This window comes from Naegleria gruberi (assembly GCF_000004985.1).
Source record: "Naegleria gruberi genomic scaffold NAEGRscaffold_39, whole genome shotgun sequence".
NCBI classification, from domain to species: Eukaryota; Heterolobosea; class Eutetramitea; order Acrasida; family Naegleriidae; genus Naegleria; species Naegleria gruberi.
Genome location: NW_003163288.1, coordinates 177,800 through 194,388, shown reverse-complemented (window position 1 = coordinate 194,388; position 16,589 = coordinate 177,800). Strand labels below are relative to the sequence as shown.

At 33.7% G+C, this 16,589-nt stretch overlaps 4 protein-coding genes and 1 non-coding gene across 5 annotated transcripts; 2 read left to right on the top strand and 3 right to left on the bottom strand.

Moving 5' to 3' along the window:
• Positions 1-1,901: 1,901 nt before the first annotated feature.
• Positions 1,902-3,053, bottom strand: NAEGRDRAFT_70281 (uncharacterized protein; the record flags this gene model as incomplete). The annotated part of the gene is made up of 1 exon (XM_002674509.1): positions 1,902-3,053. One exon carries the CDS (start codon positions 3,051-3,053, stop codon positions 1,902-1,904), a length of 1,152 nt encoding a protein of 383 aa, XP_002674555.1.
• A 764-nt stretch (positions 3,054-3,817) lies between these two features.
• NAEGRDRAFT_80589 (uncharacterized protein) lies at positions 3,818-6,625 on the bottom strand (the record flags this gene model as incomplete). The annotated part of the gene is made up of 2 exons (XM_002674508.1): positions 3,818-5,842; positions 5,890-6,625. 2 exons carry the CDS (start codon positions 6,623-6,625, stop codon positions 3,909-3,911), a joined length of 2,670 nt encoding a protein of 889 aa, XP_002674554.1. The 3' UTR covers positions 3,818-3,908.
• A 191-nt stretch (positions 6,626-6,816) lies between these two features.
• NAEGRDRAFT_t463 lies at positions 6,817-6,890 on the top strand. Its single transcript has one exon. It is a non-coding gene; the product is annotated as a tRNA-Val (tRNA).
• Positions 6,891-7,499: 609 nt separating this feature from the next.
• On the bottom strand, positions 7,500-10,094 carry NAEGRDRAFT_56254 (translation elongation factor 2). The gene has a single exon (XM_002674507.1). It carries the CDS (start codon positions 10,042-10,044, stop codon positions 7,531-7,533), a length of 2,514 nt encoding a protein of 837 aa, XP_002674553.1. The 5' UTR covers positions 10,045-10,094; the 3' UTR covers positions 7,500-7,530.
• Positions 10,095-10,909: 815 nt separating this feature from the next.
• On the top strand, positions 10,910-16,505 carry NAEGRDRAFT_80587 (uncharacterized protein; the record flags this gene model as incomplete). The annotated part of the gene is made up of 3 exons (XM_002674590.1): positions 10,910-11,551; positions 11,664-11,787; positions 11,859-16,505. The coding sequence occupies 3 exons, from the start codon at positions 10,910-10,912 to the stop codon at positions 16,487-16,489; spliced, it is 5,397 nt and encodes a 1,798-aa protein (XP_002674636.1). The 3' UTR covers positions 16,490-16,505.
• Between the last annotated feature and the right edge of the window lie 84 nt (positions 16,506-16,589).

The following is a 16,589-nucleotide window of genomic DNA, read 5'->3' as shown; positions in this document are numbered from 1 at the left end:
GGATTTTTGCGCTGGAACATGTGAAATTTCGCAAAGTCAAGAAATTAATATAGTCATTGTATTAAATGTATTGTGTTGTAATGAACTGGCATAAACTTTACTGTATCAGTACATAATGGAACATCTTGCTGAATTGGAATAGACGTATGTTTTTGCAGGCAGAATCCACGAATTCATTGCCAAAGGGCCGTATAATTACAGCACGTAACAAGTTCAGTGCAAATATTAAAATTTGGAGTTGCTTCTTTATGGAGACAATATCTTGATAATCGTTAACACCTGCAGAAGCTCAACAGATTCATTCAAATCTTCTGGGATGATGAGTTATCATATATACTTCAATGGCTTTCAAACTATTCATTGTTTGTCCATTAGTTGTTTTTCTAGGATGTTTGTGAAGAAATGAAGGACATTTTTGTTTAAGGAAGAGGAGATCGAATTTCTCCCAATCATCATATCCTGCAATATTCTTTCATACAATACATGCATAGAATCATAGTAACATATTAGAGAGGGAGTTGGCTTGCTGGATTGTTTTTTTCTTTAATGGGGTTTCATTTCTGTAAAATTGAACGAAACTTGATAGAAAGAATGTGTGTTCCAAAAGGGCTTAAAGAATCCCCAAAGAAGGTTATGCAATCAGTTTTACCATCAATATATTCCTTTAATCATAACCTTAACAGACCAAAATATTCTTAAAGTAATTCATTTATATCGTTCCCTTATTCTAAACTTCTATTCGGATCGATCTTGGTAAGTGATCCTTCTATGGATGCAGGAAGTGTCATCTTGTGACATATTTAGTATTATTAACATTTTCAAACAGAAATATTTGTTATGGACAAAAATCTGGACGTCCAGATTGTTTTAACAGTCTCATACTGAAGTTTTTCCTCACAACAAAGTTACTTCATTCGAAACTTCTGTTATTGGAAACATGGAGCAAAATGTTGAAAGTGATTTTATTCAAAGGTGTATGATTATGTTGATACTGGAAATGGCGATTTTCTTGTCAACTCCGATAGCAATATAGATAATACCTCCCTTAATGAACCCAATGAATCATCATTTCAAAGAAATATATTTGGTGAGGAAGAGTATCAATGTTTAAGAGATTATTATCAAGATAATGATTGTTGTTCTAGAAAAGATGAAGATATTTTAAGCAACCACAGTATTGAAAAGGTTGTTAATAATACGAAACTTGATGAATTAATGAAAAAACTATTAAGATTTGCAGTAAAAGCAGAGCTTACTGAGACATGTTTATCACAAGCCTTTGAATTATTCAAGGAATCATTTTCATCGTTTGGTATGATTTCAAGTTCAGATTTAGAACTTTACTTTCTGAAAGGTTTCTATATTAATCAAAAAACAAGACTAATACGAAATTGTATGAAATGTAAAGAATATGAGAAAAATCAAGCGGAAGTGTAGTTGTGGTAAGCAGCGATAGATCAGTTGGTTAGATCGTAAGCCTAACACGCTTAAGAAGACTCGCTGTAAACATTTTACACTTTTGTCAGGTTTCCCTTTCCCTTCCCGCTCGCTGTAAACATTTTACACTTTTGTCAGGTTTTATTTCAATGACAAATCATTCAAAGTGTTTGGTTTGATAACCATTTAGAGTTCATGATTTATGAGATTATCCTAGAATGGACTGGCTAATATTATTTGGAAATAATGACCAAGTTTTAACCAACTATTATTTCTAAATACTTAAACCTTTCCATTTGTCCATTAACAATATGATAAAATTAATCAATTCTCATTCATTATTTTGAAAATAATTGGTTGCGTTAGCTTTTTATCTATTGGAATGGCAAGTTTGCCTTTGGGAGATTATGTAAACTTAATTGATAATGATTGTAAACTAGAGTATTAAAAATGGTTTTCTTTTTTTAAACAAGCTTATTGTACATTATTTTTCCTTTAACATCAGCATGTACAACACCATCTCTCCTATCGACATAGTACACTCTATCTGATGGTTTTTGATTCCAACTTGGGAAATGATGAATTTGTGTACCCCAGCCCCCAGAGTTTCCTCCATTCACTCCATTATTTGCAATGGTTCTTACACGAGTTGAGCAAGGAACAAGTGTATAACGAGGTGATCCTGAATCTCCTGTTCTGAGTTGTGATAAACCATAATCATAAATATAACCATTAAATCTCCAATCCCTCCAATATTCAAGGAAAATCTCTTTAGCAATACCACTTCCCCATCCTGGAAAATAATTCTCTTCAATTAATTGATGAACAGAGGCCATTCCACATTTTGATGTATAATCATTTGAGAGTTTTGCAACAATGAAATTACAATCAATGTGTGGACCATGTGCAAAGGCAGCAATTGCAAATATTTTCTTACTATCATAATAGGTTGCATTCTTTCCATAAACTAAATGATATAAACTGTAGTGATATCTGTAAAAATCAGGACTAGCTTCCAAATCATCTTCAATTGTAATCACATAGGGATAATTAAGTTTCTGAGTGAGTAGATACATTCCATAAACGTAATGTGAATTTAGAGTGAGTGAATTGTCTAAATTTCTTTCACCTAAACCTAAATTTTTCAAATCACTCAAAATTGGATGGAAATAAATTTTAACTTTCACGCAAGTAACCTTCTCCAATTCTTCAAAAACTGGATCAAAATCACCACCATCAACAGTAACATATAAAATTGTATCAGAAATATCATCAATCTTACAAATGGCTGCTAGTGAAATATCAAGTGGTGTTCTTCTCTTAAATACTCTCAACCAAATAGGTAAATGTCCATCTTTAGGTTTCAAATGAGAATTTAAAGTTAATCCCATTTCATTCATCTTTAATTTTTCATCATTCAATAAATCTCCATTCAAATTACTAGAAACCTTCTTCCAATATTCAATACTTTCATTCTTCCACTTTCTAAAATCAGTTTCAATATTAAAACTTGATGGTGAAAAATTTGGCCAATCAAAATTTTCACTTCTCTTCCCTCTTCCAGGAACTGTATTACCAACTGTTGAACCACATTGATTTGATTGTGTTGATTTCATTTCTTCAAGACTTGGTTGTGAATCCTTGTGCGGAATTGACATCATTTTAATAGAATCTTTGGTGGGTAAAAAGTATTCGAAAGGATTTTTAATTTCATTAATTGTTGTTTGTTCTTGTTGTTTATGTTGATTATTATTTGTATGATGATGTTTTCCACTACCTGATGAAGTTTCACTATTAGAAAGTTTATTTCCACTAATACTATTAGAATTAAATACAGCACGATATAAAAATACAGTTATTAAACCATATAATAATGCACCACAGATAAATATGGCTATATTTCGAATACTAAATTTTGATATCATTTAATTATATTACTACTAGTAGCCAGAGATGATATCGTCGTTGAGTTGATGGTTAATTTTTTTTGAAGCGAATTTTGTGTGGTGACTTTTGACGTCAGCCAATATTAGGTCCTGTCAGCAATATTTATTTCACAGATATTTAATTGCAAGATTTTTAATAAACTGTTATTGGAATTTGAATATTTCAAGTTTATGTTTGATAATCAATAATTTCTCTTAACATGATCCATTACTTAATTTCAGTTATCATGTGCTCCAGCAGGTGGTACTTCTAACACAACATTGGCAAAGAATCCTTAAATTATTGAAGTTTTCTCGAGAAAATAAGGGTGCATGTTCTGTAATTGACAAATGGATCAACAACATTGGAGGAAGAGCATTGGGTGTGGTGGAGTTGCAACAATGTAATTGAGGAAATAATTCTGATTGATAATTACACGCCATACTACAAGAGTAAAAACCAACTACTGTGATAATTATATTCAATAAATCTTTGAACAATTAAAATATAATTATTCTGAATGAAGTATTTGTTGTAATCAATTCTCAATTCTCAATTTCTTTGGAATCAGCTTTTGAATTATTCTGAGTTCCTCCTGCAGCTTTTTCATACCATTTCAGTGCATCATACAAGTTTTGCTCCACTCCAATACCATGATGATACATGGTAGCGACAAGTATTTGAGATTGTACATTGCCACATTCGGCTGCTTTTAGAAACCATTCGAATGCTGTGATGTTGTCTTGTGGAACTCCTTGGCCTTCTTGATATATCAGTCCAATAAAATTCATGGCATCTGTATCATTATTCTCAGCTGATTTCATGAACCATTCAAGTGCTTTGGAATAATTTTGTGGAATACCTTGTCCTGTTTGATACAATACTCCAATATTATTTTGAGCTTTCGAATGACCATGTTCTGCAGCTTTCGAATACCAACTAAAGGCATTTGTAAAATCTTTTGGTATTCCCAATCCTTTGTGATACAGTGAACCTATTTCAAATTGAGAATCTGAATCTCCTTTTTCAGCTGCTTTCAAATACCACTCAAATGATTTGGAATATTCTTCCTGAGCATAATAAAGACAAGCAATAGAACTTTCAGCCTTAACATGTCCTTGCTCAGCAGCTCTATAAATCCAATAAAATTCTCTTTCCTTATTTTTTGAAACATATTCTCCGTGATAATACATTAACCCAATCGAGAATTGAGCTTCTGGATATCCTTTTTCAGCTGATTTACCAAACCATTCAAAAGCCTTACAAAAATCCTGTTCCACAACTTGTCCTTTATGGTACATTATACCGAGGAAGTGTTCAGCAGACGCATTGTCTTTTTCTGCAGCAAGTTGAAAATATTTCAGTGCTCCATTAATGTTATCTTCGAAAATGCCGAACAATCCATTGAGACACCAAATAAACTGATCCTCATGTTGATACTCATCACATAGATTTCTGAAAGATTCTTCTCCAAAAGAAAACAAATATTGAAAAAACAATAACTGATTAAGACTAAGCAATCTTACCATGAACGATACGTCACTTCTCAATTCCTCACCAATCAGAAACAATAATTGGCCTGTATATTCAGACAATACAGCCCTTTCCACAACTCTTTGATTATTTCTCATTTCTATTGAAGCAAATTGAAGTGCCAATCCATTTTGTGAAACAGCTTTCATCACAATATCTTCTCTTTGTCTTAATAATGGATGAGCGTACTCTAAGGCCATTCCATTTTGTGAAATAGCTATTCTCACAATTTCTCCATCATTTCGTAAATCAGTTGAGGCAAACTGTAATGAAATTCCTCTCTGTGTTACGCTTTTTATAACACAATCTCTATCATTTTTCAATTCCCAAGAGGCATCTTTTAAACTCGTACCATCTCTTTCAAGAATTTCCATAAATAACCCTTTGTCATTCTTCTCTTGTTCCGAAAGCTCAATGATAATGCTATTAGCAACGTAATGTGAAGGAGCTTTTACCAAATGAACTGGTACTTGAACAGATGGATCTCTTTCTATAACTGCGTTTACAATATATGGTTGGTATTTCAAGTATCCTTTGATGTATTGGTAAGCGCTTGGATTATTGTGAATTGCTTCCATTACAATTTTTCTGTTGAAATGAAATGCATCAGGTACATGTTGTAAAATGCTTCCCTTTGCATTTAGACAGCTAATAATTACAGATCTGTTGTATTTGAATTCCTCCCTTAAATGTTGGTAATTGTTTTCAAATGATGAGTCATCAATAGTTGTAGAATAAATCATTAAACGAATTTCTGAAATAGTTGCTCTCTCTGTAACATCTTCCACTAACATTCGTTCAATAATATTCTGACAAACTTCCCATTCTTTTTTTTCAGTCTCAAAATGGGAAAATATTTGTCGAATGGTGTTGAGTCTTTCTTCTGTTGTTGTCGATTCAAAATTGGGCATTTCGTCTCTTGATATCAATTTCAATAAAGTTATTCCTTTAGAAATTAGGTTCAATTCTCAAATAGAAAAAAGAGAAACATACCTAAACTCCAAATATCACTTTTGAAATACACTTTTCTTCGTTTCATTATTATTGGATCTCTATACGAAAAGGTTCCAATTTCTCCTGTAGTGACTGTTGTCAGTTCATTATCTACATCAATACAATTTTGAGACAATTCCTCCTCAGTAAAATCCATCTTGGAACTTAAACCCAAATCTCCCAATACCACAAATACTCTATTTCTATCAAATTTCCTCACAAATATATTATCCAACTTCACATCAGCATGAACAAACAGACCAAAATGAAGAGCATCCAAAGCACGCAACATTTGAAATAATATCTGAAGGAATAACGAAACATTCATTGATTTACGCAAAGCATCAATACTTGTTGCTAAACTCCCATTCTCACAATATTCGGAAACTACACACAAATATTTCCCATTGGTTTTTTCCACTGTAAAAACATCCAGAATATAAAGTAGATATTGTGTATGTAGTCTATTCGATTCTTCAACTAATTTCGGATTCCACTCGATGGTATCTTGTTCATTTTCATAGGATGCAACTTTTAATACAACAAGTTTTCCATTAGAATTCTCACAAAGGTAAACTGTGGATAATTGTGTGGAGGAAAGTTTCTTCAGTGGTCGATAGATTTGTTGCTGGTGTTTGTAAAGATTTTCTTCTTGATCATAAATTCCCATCGGATGTTCTGCAAATAAATTATCATCATGCAGACTTTCATCACTGAAGTGACTTGTTGTCGACATTTTTTTTTAATAAGAGAAAGAGATAAAGAATTCTTTCTGGAAATATGTTTGTGTTGAAATGGAGTTACTTTTACAGATTGATTCTTAATAAATCGCAAAGTATTCTTTCAGTTAGGATTTAATAGAATAAAATAAAACGGAAACCTCACAAATACTAGCTCGATTAAGGTGAAGTTATTTTTAATAAATAAGCAGCGATAGATCAGTTGGTTAGATCGTAAGCCTAACACGCTTAAGGTCGCGGGTTCAAGCCCCGCTCGCTGTAACCATTTTGATTTTAACAGTTTTTTTGTGCAGTTTTATTATCAATCTAAGTGGTAATTAATTATTTTGATTTCTCAAGTCTATCATAGCTTGACTGATTTCTTATTTCAAGATTTCAATCTTTCGAACAAAGATTATAAGAAGAGTTGGATTTATTATCCACATACTCAACAACTCCAAGTATACTCTTGAATTAGCTGAGCATTTTACTGTATCGGTCCATTCTTAGTGAGGCAAATCAATTGGGTAAAAAAATTGATGTTCGAGACTGCTTATCGTTGGTAGATGACGAAAGAATTAAAACATGTTCCCTGAATTACCACGAGAAATGTAGTTAATATTACAGAACATTTTCAAGATTGGCGATAATTCAATGGAGAAGGAAAATTTAACTTATTAACAATTCGAAAGCTTAATTCAATTAGGAATAATCTGTTAGTTTGTAATAAATAAATAAACCAATTGCAAGATACAAATACCATTAATTGAGGAGTGCAATAAAATGTCTTTGGTAAAAAAGTGTAATGCTCTGCGTAAAGATAACGCTAACAAGTTGACATGATGAGTGCGTTTTAAACTTTTCAATCGTTAAATGTTTGTCATTGATTTTAAGAAATTATTATTTATTAAGAGTAGTTGATTTACAACTTGTCGGAGAGTTCTTCGACGGTTGGAATTTCTTCCTTCAAACCCTTACGCTTACGAGTATCAACAACCAATTCTCTGATCTTTGAAGTCTTATCCCAAGGATCACCACCAACAATTTGCCAATGGTGGAAAACGCATTGTGGGAAAGCTTCACCACCAGTTTCAGATCTCAAGAAGGTGGAGAAGTTGAATGATTCCAAGACAGGGAGGTAAGCCTTAACGTTGAACATTGGAGTACCTGGTCTTTGGATAGCTTGATCAATTGTACCTCTTCTTCTGTTCATGACAGAGTAGACTGAACCCAAAACAGAGTCAGGACATTGGATTTCAACCAAAAAGATTGGTTCCAAAATTCTTGGAGCAGAGTTACAGTGAGCAGCTTGACAACCTCTTCTGGCAGTGTGCAAGATTTGACCAGCACCTCTGTGGATAGCATCAGTGTGCAAAGTAACATCAGTCAAGTTGTATCTAACACCACGACATGTTTCATTACAGAGTGGACCTTCCTTAGCAGCAATTTGGAAACCAGAGTTGACAGAGTCCTTAATTTCGTTCAAATATTGGACAGCCTTGGTAACGTCAACCATCAAGTTTGGACCAGTTTGGTCTGGACCGAATGACCAAATCTTTCTGGCTTGGTCTTGATCCCAACCGTATTGGTCTTGCAAGTACTTAGCTCTCTTCTTGGCTTCATCGTTAGCAGTAATTTTACCTTGTTCAATATCATCTTGCATTTCTTCTGGGAGTGGTTCAGCATTCATGTACAATCTGTTGTGCTTGTTTGGAGACTTAGTCAAAGTATCACATGGGGAAGCTTCAGAAACAGTTTCTCTGAAAGCAACGACTGGGTCGGAAATCTTCAATTCAATACCACCACAGAAATCGTCTCTCAAATCCTTCAAACAAATTTCCAAGTGCAATTCACCGGCACCAGCAATAATCTTTTCACCAGATTCTTCATTGATAGTACAGACGACCAAAGGATCAGACTTAGCCAATCTCTTCATACCTTCAATAACCTTTGGCAAATCAGCTTGATTCTTTGGTTCGACGGCAACTCTGACGACAGGGGAAACAGAGTACTTCATATCTCTGAATGGACAAGCATCCTTACAATCAGAATCAGTGATAGTACCAGTCTTGATCAAGAATTGATCAACACCGACCAAACCAGCAACGTTACCACAAGGAATATCATCAACAGATTCAGTATAACGACCCATCATAACGACAGTTCTTTGGATAGTCTTATCATCGAACAAGTCAGTATTCTTACCATGTTCAAAGTTAGGACCCATAAGTCTAGCCTTTTGACCAGTTCTAACCTTACCAGCGAAAACTCTACCGAAAGCATAGAATCTACCCTTATCGTTAGTAGGAACCATCTTAGAGACGTACATCATCAATGGACCATTAGGATCACAATTCTTAACAGCTTGACAATACTTATCATCGAGTGGACCGTTGTACAAATGTTCATATCTGTAACCTTGAGCAACCTTTGGTGAAGGCAAGTGAGTGACAATCATTTCCAAGAGAGCTTCAGCAGCTGGCAACCATTTAGCCATAACACACTTCATCAACTTCTTATCCTTTTGTTGTTTTTCATCAGCAGACAATGTAATACCCAAAACTGGCAAGACCTTTTCGAGGAGAGGCTTATCATCATTGATACAAGAGTGGAAAACCTTGTAAATAGGATCCAAGACGAATTGACAGAAACCTCTGACCAATTTACCACCTTGAGAGTCCTTAACCCATTTCTTGTTAGCAGCATCAAAGAAGTTATCACCCCAGAATTTCTTCATCAACTTTTCTTCAGCAACACCGAATTTCTTGGCGTACATCTTGGCGAATCTCTTCAAAGTGAAACCCCAACAATGGAGACCAGAACCGAAAGCAACGGTACCCTTTTCTGGGTAAACTTGTGGATCACCGAAACCACCATCATCATAAGTGGAAATGACAACGTTAACAGATTCAATAGCCTTGTTAAAGTTGGTATAAGCATCTTCAGGTTGCAATTGGAGTTCGAGGAAAGCTCTGTCCAACTTGTTCATCATGAGGACAGGTCTAATTCTTTCTTGCAAAGCTTGTCTCAAGACAGTTTCAGTTTGGACACAGACACCAGAAACGGCATCAACGACGACCAAAGCACCGTCAGTAACTCTCAAAGCAGCAGTAACTTCAGATGAAAAGTCAACGTGACCTGGACAATCGATCAAGTTAATCAAATATTCAGTTTCAGTACCATCTTCAGCTGGCTTCTTATAGTAGAGGGAGATAGAAGTAGACTTAATGGTGATACATCTATCTTGTTCGTCATCTCTGGTATCCATGAAACGTTGTTGACCAGCATTAGCTTGAGCAATAATACCGGCAGCAGCAACCAAGGAGTCAGTCAAGGTGGATTTACCGTGATCGACGTGAGCAATGACAGACATATTACGGATTTGTGGTTGCTTGTCCATAATATTACGGATTTCATCAATACTGAATTTGACCATTTTCGTGTTATCAAAATTGTGAAGTTTGGTAGTTTGGTGTTTTTTTTTTCAACAGCAGAGAATAATTTATGCTACTCGTGCTCAATAAAAATCATGAAAGAGGTGCACCGCGCTGATTGGTCGAAGTGGCTTGTAACGGTGTAAAATTATTACAATGCGTTGTTTTTTCGATTCTCCCTCTCTGGAAAGATTCACAACACTTGTTGATGGTGAGCAAGAGAATATGCGATGATGCGGTGAAGAAGAAACCTCAACAACAAGTTGAACACTTCACAAAAAGAGCTTTTTCGAATTGTACTTGGCTTAACTGTGATTGATGGAAATCATCAGTGGAAAGAACATACTTGTACTTTGTTGTGATTGAATAGATTAAAGGGAGTTAAGAAGGTGATGAATGTTAGAAAGAACAAGAATGGCTTACTAGATAAAAAGTGTCTAATACTGGGTGGTACCAAAAAAGAGCTTTTTGAAAATATTCACTTCAAAATCAAAAACGAACCGCGGTCACGGTTGAATTTGAACCTCCAACTTGAAGGCAATTTTGAAAATGAACCTTTATTTTATTGTTCAATTTGAATGAGAAGCGATTAATTGACCAACTACAGTTTTTATACAACCGAAGGTCTAATAGGAATAATAAGAATAACAACATGAATAATTTAGAACTAAATTTTTAGAGGGTGAATGGCAAGATGAAGGTGGGGACTATTGACAAATGTAAAAACTGTAAATTGTAAAGAGTCATGACCAATTGTTTAATTGTAAACACTTCAATTAATTCATATTGAAAGAATGCATTTCCTAACAGATTAACATATTAATAATAATAACAATATCTTAATATTAAAATAAATATTATTAAAAAATGGGAAATTTAAATGCGAGTCAAGTGAGAGAATATATTGAACAGGATCTCTCGCCGACTCTCATCGAGTATCAGTACATGTTGAGTCCCGAATATACGAGAAAATGTTCCTATGCTTGTTGCAAAATGTATAATAGTAAACGATCCAAGATTTATAAAAAGAGGCCTACTTTTGATAATCATGTGTTAACAGATGATGAAAATTTATCACAACAAGATGAATTAAATTCATCACCATCAATTTCATCATCAATATCTCCAACAATGAATCAACAAGATCAACAGGATCAATTACATGAAGAAAATAATGTGAATAATTTGAATAATAATAATTTGGATAATAACAATGTTAATAATAGTAACAATAATAACAATTCTAATCATCATAATATCATTTCAAATAATAGTATTCCACTTTCATTATTACCCGATGAAGTAAATGTAGTGGTACGAGTCATTCCGAAACAATTTGAAATGGGAGATGGAAAATCTAATCATTCAATTAGAAAGGCCATACATCATTCATTATCACAAATTTATCATTTAAATCAATTAATTTTGGATGATTATACTTTTTATAATCCTTCACATGGGGATTTGGATGAAACTTTTATATTATTTGACGGTCCTTTTATTCCAAAGGTATGTTATAATTATTTTTAAATATTTAACTTATCAACATTATTAAAATTTGTTTATTATCAATTATTTATTCATTTGGAAATGATAATTATTGAAATACTATTATTTATAGCACGCTAATATACCATTATTATACGATGTTTATGAAAGTAAAAATGCTTGGTTTATTGTTTTGGAAATGTACAATTATACTTGGGAAGAATTGATTCAATTCAATAAGGTTCTTCTTGAAACAGGTTTGTTTTTATATTGTTTTTTTTTAATAATTGTTTCATTATTTCATTAACTTTTTATTCAATTAATTTAGATGACATTCGTAGAAGATTTTTATTCTATCAATTATTACAGGCAGTTTCACATTGTCACAAGAATAATATTGCTCATGGAAAATTAATACCCAATAATATTCTAATCAATGAAATGTTGTGGATTTCAATTATTGGACAGGATATACTCTATACTCCAGAACACATCTCTGATCATCATCATCACGTTTTACAAACACCAATGGCAGAATTTAAATCACCCTCAAAAACATCCAATACTGGTACAGCTGGAAATAATAGTACCCTATTGTCACCACAGAACATTTCCGAGAATAGAACCAAAGATCTAGTTCTCTTATGGCAGGAGGGTAAAATTTCAAATTTTGACTACTTGATGAAACTTAATGCTCTTGCTGGGAGGAGACTTGGTGATCAACAGTATCATCCTGTATTGCCATGGATTATTGATTTTGAGAGTGACCCAACCGATCCAAACTCACGTGTTGAATGGAGAGATTTAACCAAAACTAAATTCAGACTCAATAAGGGAGATGAAATGTTGGATTTTACCTATCAATCACCAGATAATCCTCATCACGTTACAGAGCCACTTTCTGAAATTACCTACTTTATCTACAAGGCAAGAAGAGTTTCTATTAGTGCATTGAGGAAATTTGTCAGACAAAACTATGAACCAAAAGAATATCCAAATTCCATTGTTCGTCTCTATCAGTGGACTCCAGATGAATGCATTCCAGAATTTTTCACTGATCCGAACATGTTCACTTCCATTCATACAGACATGACTGATTTAGTATTGCCGCCGTGGGCTTCTACACCTGAAGAATTTATTCAAAAGCATAAAGCTGCCCTGGAGAGTGACTATGTGAGTCAGAATATTCATCATTGGATTGATTTGATTTTTGGATACAAGCTTAGTGGACACCATGCCATTGAAGCTAAAAATGTCATGTTGAGAAAGGAAAATAACGACTTGTATCCTTCACGTTTTGGATTTGTTCAATTATTCTTCGAACCACACCCCCCTAGATATTCCACATCAAATTCTATTATGGAGAGAATGCACTTGTATGAAAATTCTGTCAAATTCAGTAGCAAGTACTTTACCAGCTCTGCCTATCATGTTGTACCATTCATTGAAAAGATTAATCGTTCTCGAGTTCAATCCAAAGGCGAGCTTTATAATGATGACATGTTTGCTGTTGGATGTTTGCTAGCCTCTCTCTATACTTTTGAGCCATTATTTAATACGAGGTCTCTTGAAAAGTATATTAGGGAGACTGGAATGTTGAACCATCAACCAGAAGTACCTGCATTGAAAAAGATCAGTCAACCTGCTCGTTCCATTGTTGAAAAGTTAATTGATATCAATCTTTCAAAAGGAAAGAAGGCACTCTTTATTAACCAATCCAAAAAATATTTTCCAGAATATTTCAAGTATTGTCATTGGGTTCTCTCAAATTTATACCTCTTTCAGAGTCATTTGGAAAGATATAATTTTGTATTGAGACAAATCAAACCACCAAATAATTCACAAGAATTCCAAGAGAGTATTATGGCTCTTCCACCTGATGCTCTCGATTTAGTTCTTCCTCACATTCTCCACATGTTCTTTGTGAAAAAGATGGAAAAAAATTCACCAAATCATTTTGTTCACATCCAACCATGGACTTATGGTATTGAAATTTTGAGAGGAATGGTAAGATATTCGAGAGAGAAATTCCTTTCCAAATTCAAAGAGTGTGACTCGGCCAAAAAGATACTTAAATTGAGACTCTATCAATTGTATATGGAAAATGAAAGAGTAGAGTCCATTTTAAATAGCACATCTTCCTCAGATAATGAATCTTCATCACCAAACAATACCATTCCAGAAAGATCAGACTTGTTGTTACTACCTCTCAACTTGTATTCATATTCATTTTCTTCATTAATTTATAATGTAATATTGTCTGATGTTACACACAAACCTTATAGTAAGGCTTCTCAAACATCATCAACCACATACTCTGAGGGTATCACTAATCCAACAACTAAGGATCAAAAGCGTTTATTCTTAGAACAATTATTACCATTCTTTATTGAAGGATTATTCACTAATTGTGTCAAGTTTCCAGAAATTTCCAAAAAGATATGTGCTACACTGTGTAAATTATGTAACGATTTTGGAATTATTGTTTCGATACAATACATTTTGGATCCATTACTATTCAAACTGAGAAAAAAGATTAGACATTATCAATTCGATGAGAGTATCTTTTTACTATTGAATAATTTGAGCTCCAATTTGGGATATGGAACAATTGTTAGTTACTATGCATCTAAATTCTTTTCTATCATTTTACAAGAAATCAAGACATACGATCTAACCTCTAGTTCTATAACAAATCTTGAAAATTTAAAGAGGAATGCAACTAATATTATTGACTTGTTAGAGAATATTCTCGAAAGAACCACAAATCAAACTCTTGTTGTGAATAATATTTTACAAACAAATCAAGTCTTGATTAATAATATTATGGAGGCAACCTATAATTTAGCTATTCAAAATGATGATTCCAATAATCAATTTGTTTACATTTTGGACATTTTTGAGAGAATTACTCACTTTTTGTGTAGACTCTTCCATATTTGTGACCTTAAAGTTAGAATTCAAATATTCCAAAACTCTAAATCTACATTTAGAAAAATCTTGTGCTCTGCCGTTTACTTGGATGGATACTTTTCACAACAACTTGCTGTGGCACCATCTTTTGCAAATCTTTCCAAGAATCCTATAGTAAATAGCCAACCATTAGCCAGCGATTTAGTTGATGAAGAAGCGATTCAGGCCCAGACCATTCAAGCTAATTCTACAAATAATGAGGTTACAAAGAAAAAGGGTATTCGATCATTCTTTGAGAGATTCAAACGTGGAGATTCTACAGCATCTGATGATAAGAATTTGGATATTTCGACCAATGATAGTCCCGTCGAGGATGAATCTACCAAGGAGAGTAATGACGATGAAAATTGTGGATTCAAAAATAATAGACATTTCAAGATGGGTTGCACCTTGTATAGAGAGCTCTGTTGCGTTTTTGGAAATTCTACAATGAGAGAGGCTGTATTGAATAGTAAGATGCTCGAAGACAGTCTTACAAAAGATACTGTTGATTTTTCAGAGAATGATGCAGATGAGCTCAAGTCAAAGGAGCCTAAAATTCAATACTCCAAAGCAAAAAAGGTTACCTCAGAAAAGAATTCTTGGTACATTCATAACCAACTATCAAGTGGAAAAATATTTGAAAAATCATTTGCATTCAATAGTTTTGATAGAGAAACTTCTGATGTTAAATTTAAGGGAATTTTGGAGTATGAGCTTTCAGATTTGAAATTTAATGACTTATCACTTAGATGTATTGATGTTTGTCCATCAGATGAGAGAATTATATTAACTGGTGGAGGTTTATTGCGACATCACTCAAATCCTGTTGTACGTTTGTGGAATTTGGAATCTTCTTCTATGGAGAGCACCTATTTGTGCTATCAAAATACTGGAACTACTAACAAGCAATTATTTAGATCTCAAGTTGACAAGGTAAAGTTCATTTCAGATAACAAGTTTCTGTGTAAGGATAGTGGAGGAAATATTCACTTATTTGATGTTGAGACAACTAAATATTTGTATACTGTTGGTGCAGGATCTCCATCTATTAATCAAGAATTGAATGGTACTATGAATTTCATTACTTTTGAAACATTGACAAATAATCCTAACATTCTTGTGGCTAGTAGTTATTCGTCTGTTCCTAATGTGCAATTTTATGATCTAAGACAACCTTCCAAGTCTTGTGCCTTTGAGTGGAAGTTATTCACATCCCAATCATCAAATTATGTACCAAACATGATGTCATCAACCTCTTCTGCTGTGATTGGAGAACATAACATCAAATGCATTTCCAAGTGTCATCCAAGAGATAACTTTTTAACTATTGGACTATCTAATGGCGTGATATTTTTAATGGAACAACATAGTGGATTGATTTTGGATTCATTCTGTTCACACGAAAATGGAGAGCTTACTAAAATATTGCCATACGATGGAACCAAACCTGGACACTTTATCACATGCTGCCGTAAGACTGTTTCATTTGATAATAGCCCCTCCACAATTACAGGACCAGTAGAAGATGCAGCTGACTATAAGAATGACTTAATTCGTGTTTGGGATACAAGAAACTCTGTACCATCCAAGTGTATCAAGGCATTCCAGGTTTCCAACAATACCAATCAAGATTTAGTTTCGAATGCTCCAATCATTTCGTTCGATTTTTATAGTAGACCAGAATGTGATCAATTATTTGCATTGCAACCTGATAGAATTCTCTACTGTAAATCTTCCAGTTTTGTTTCTACAAGAAATGTAATTGACAGATTGAACTCTAAATCCTCGAACGACTTCAAGAACAAACAAAGAAAGCTTTCTAAAAAGAAGAGAGAAATTCCAATCGATTCAGACAATAGAGAGGTTTTATATTGTGAAGGGCAAGCATTTAACAATATTTCAAGCGATTCCAATAATGGAAACTACACTGACGTTAAATATTTACCTCTTCACAAATTACTGCTTGTTTCTACTGATACAGGCAAACTAAAAGTTTATTCATAAAGTTGTTGTTTAATTGACTGCTTTAGCTCTTTCTTGCATCATCGCTACAATCCATTAGACAGGATTCACTAATAGTGCACCCTATTGGTGCGCAGTGGAC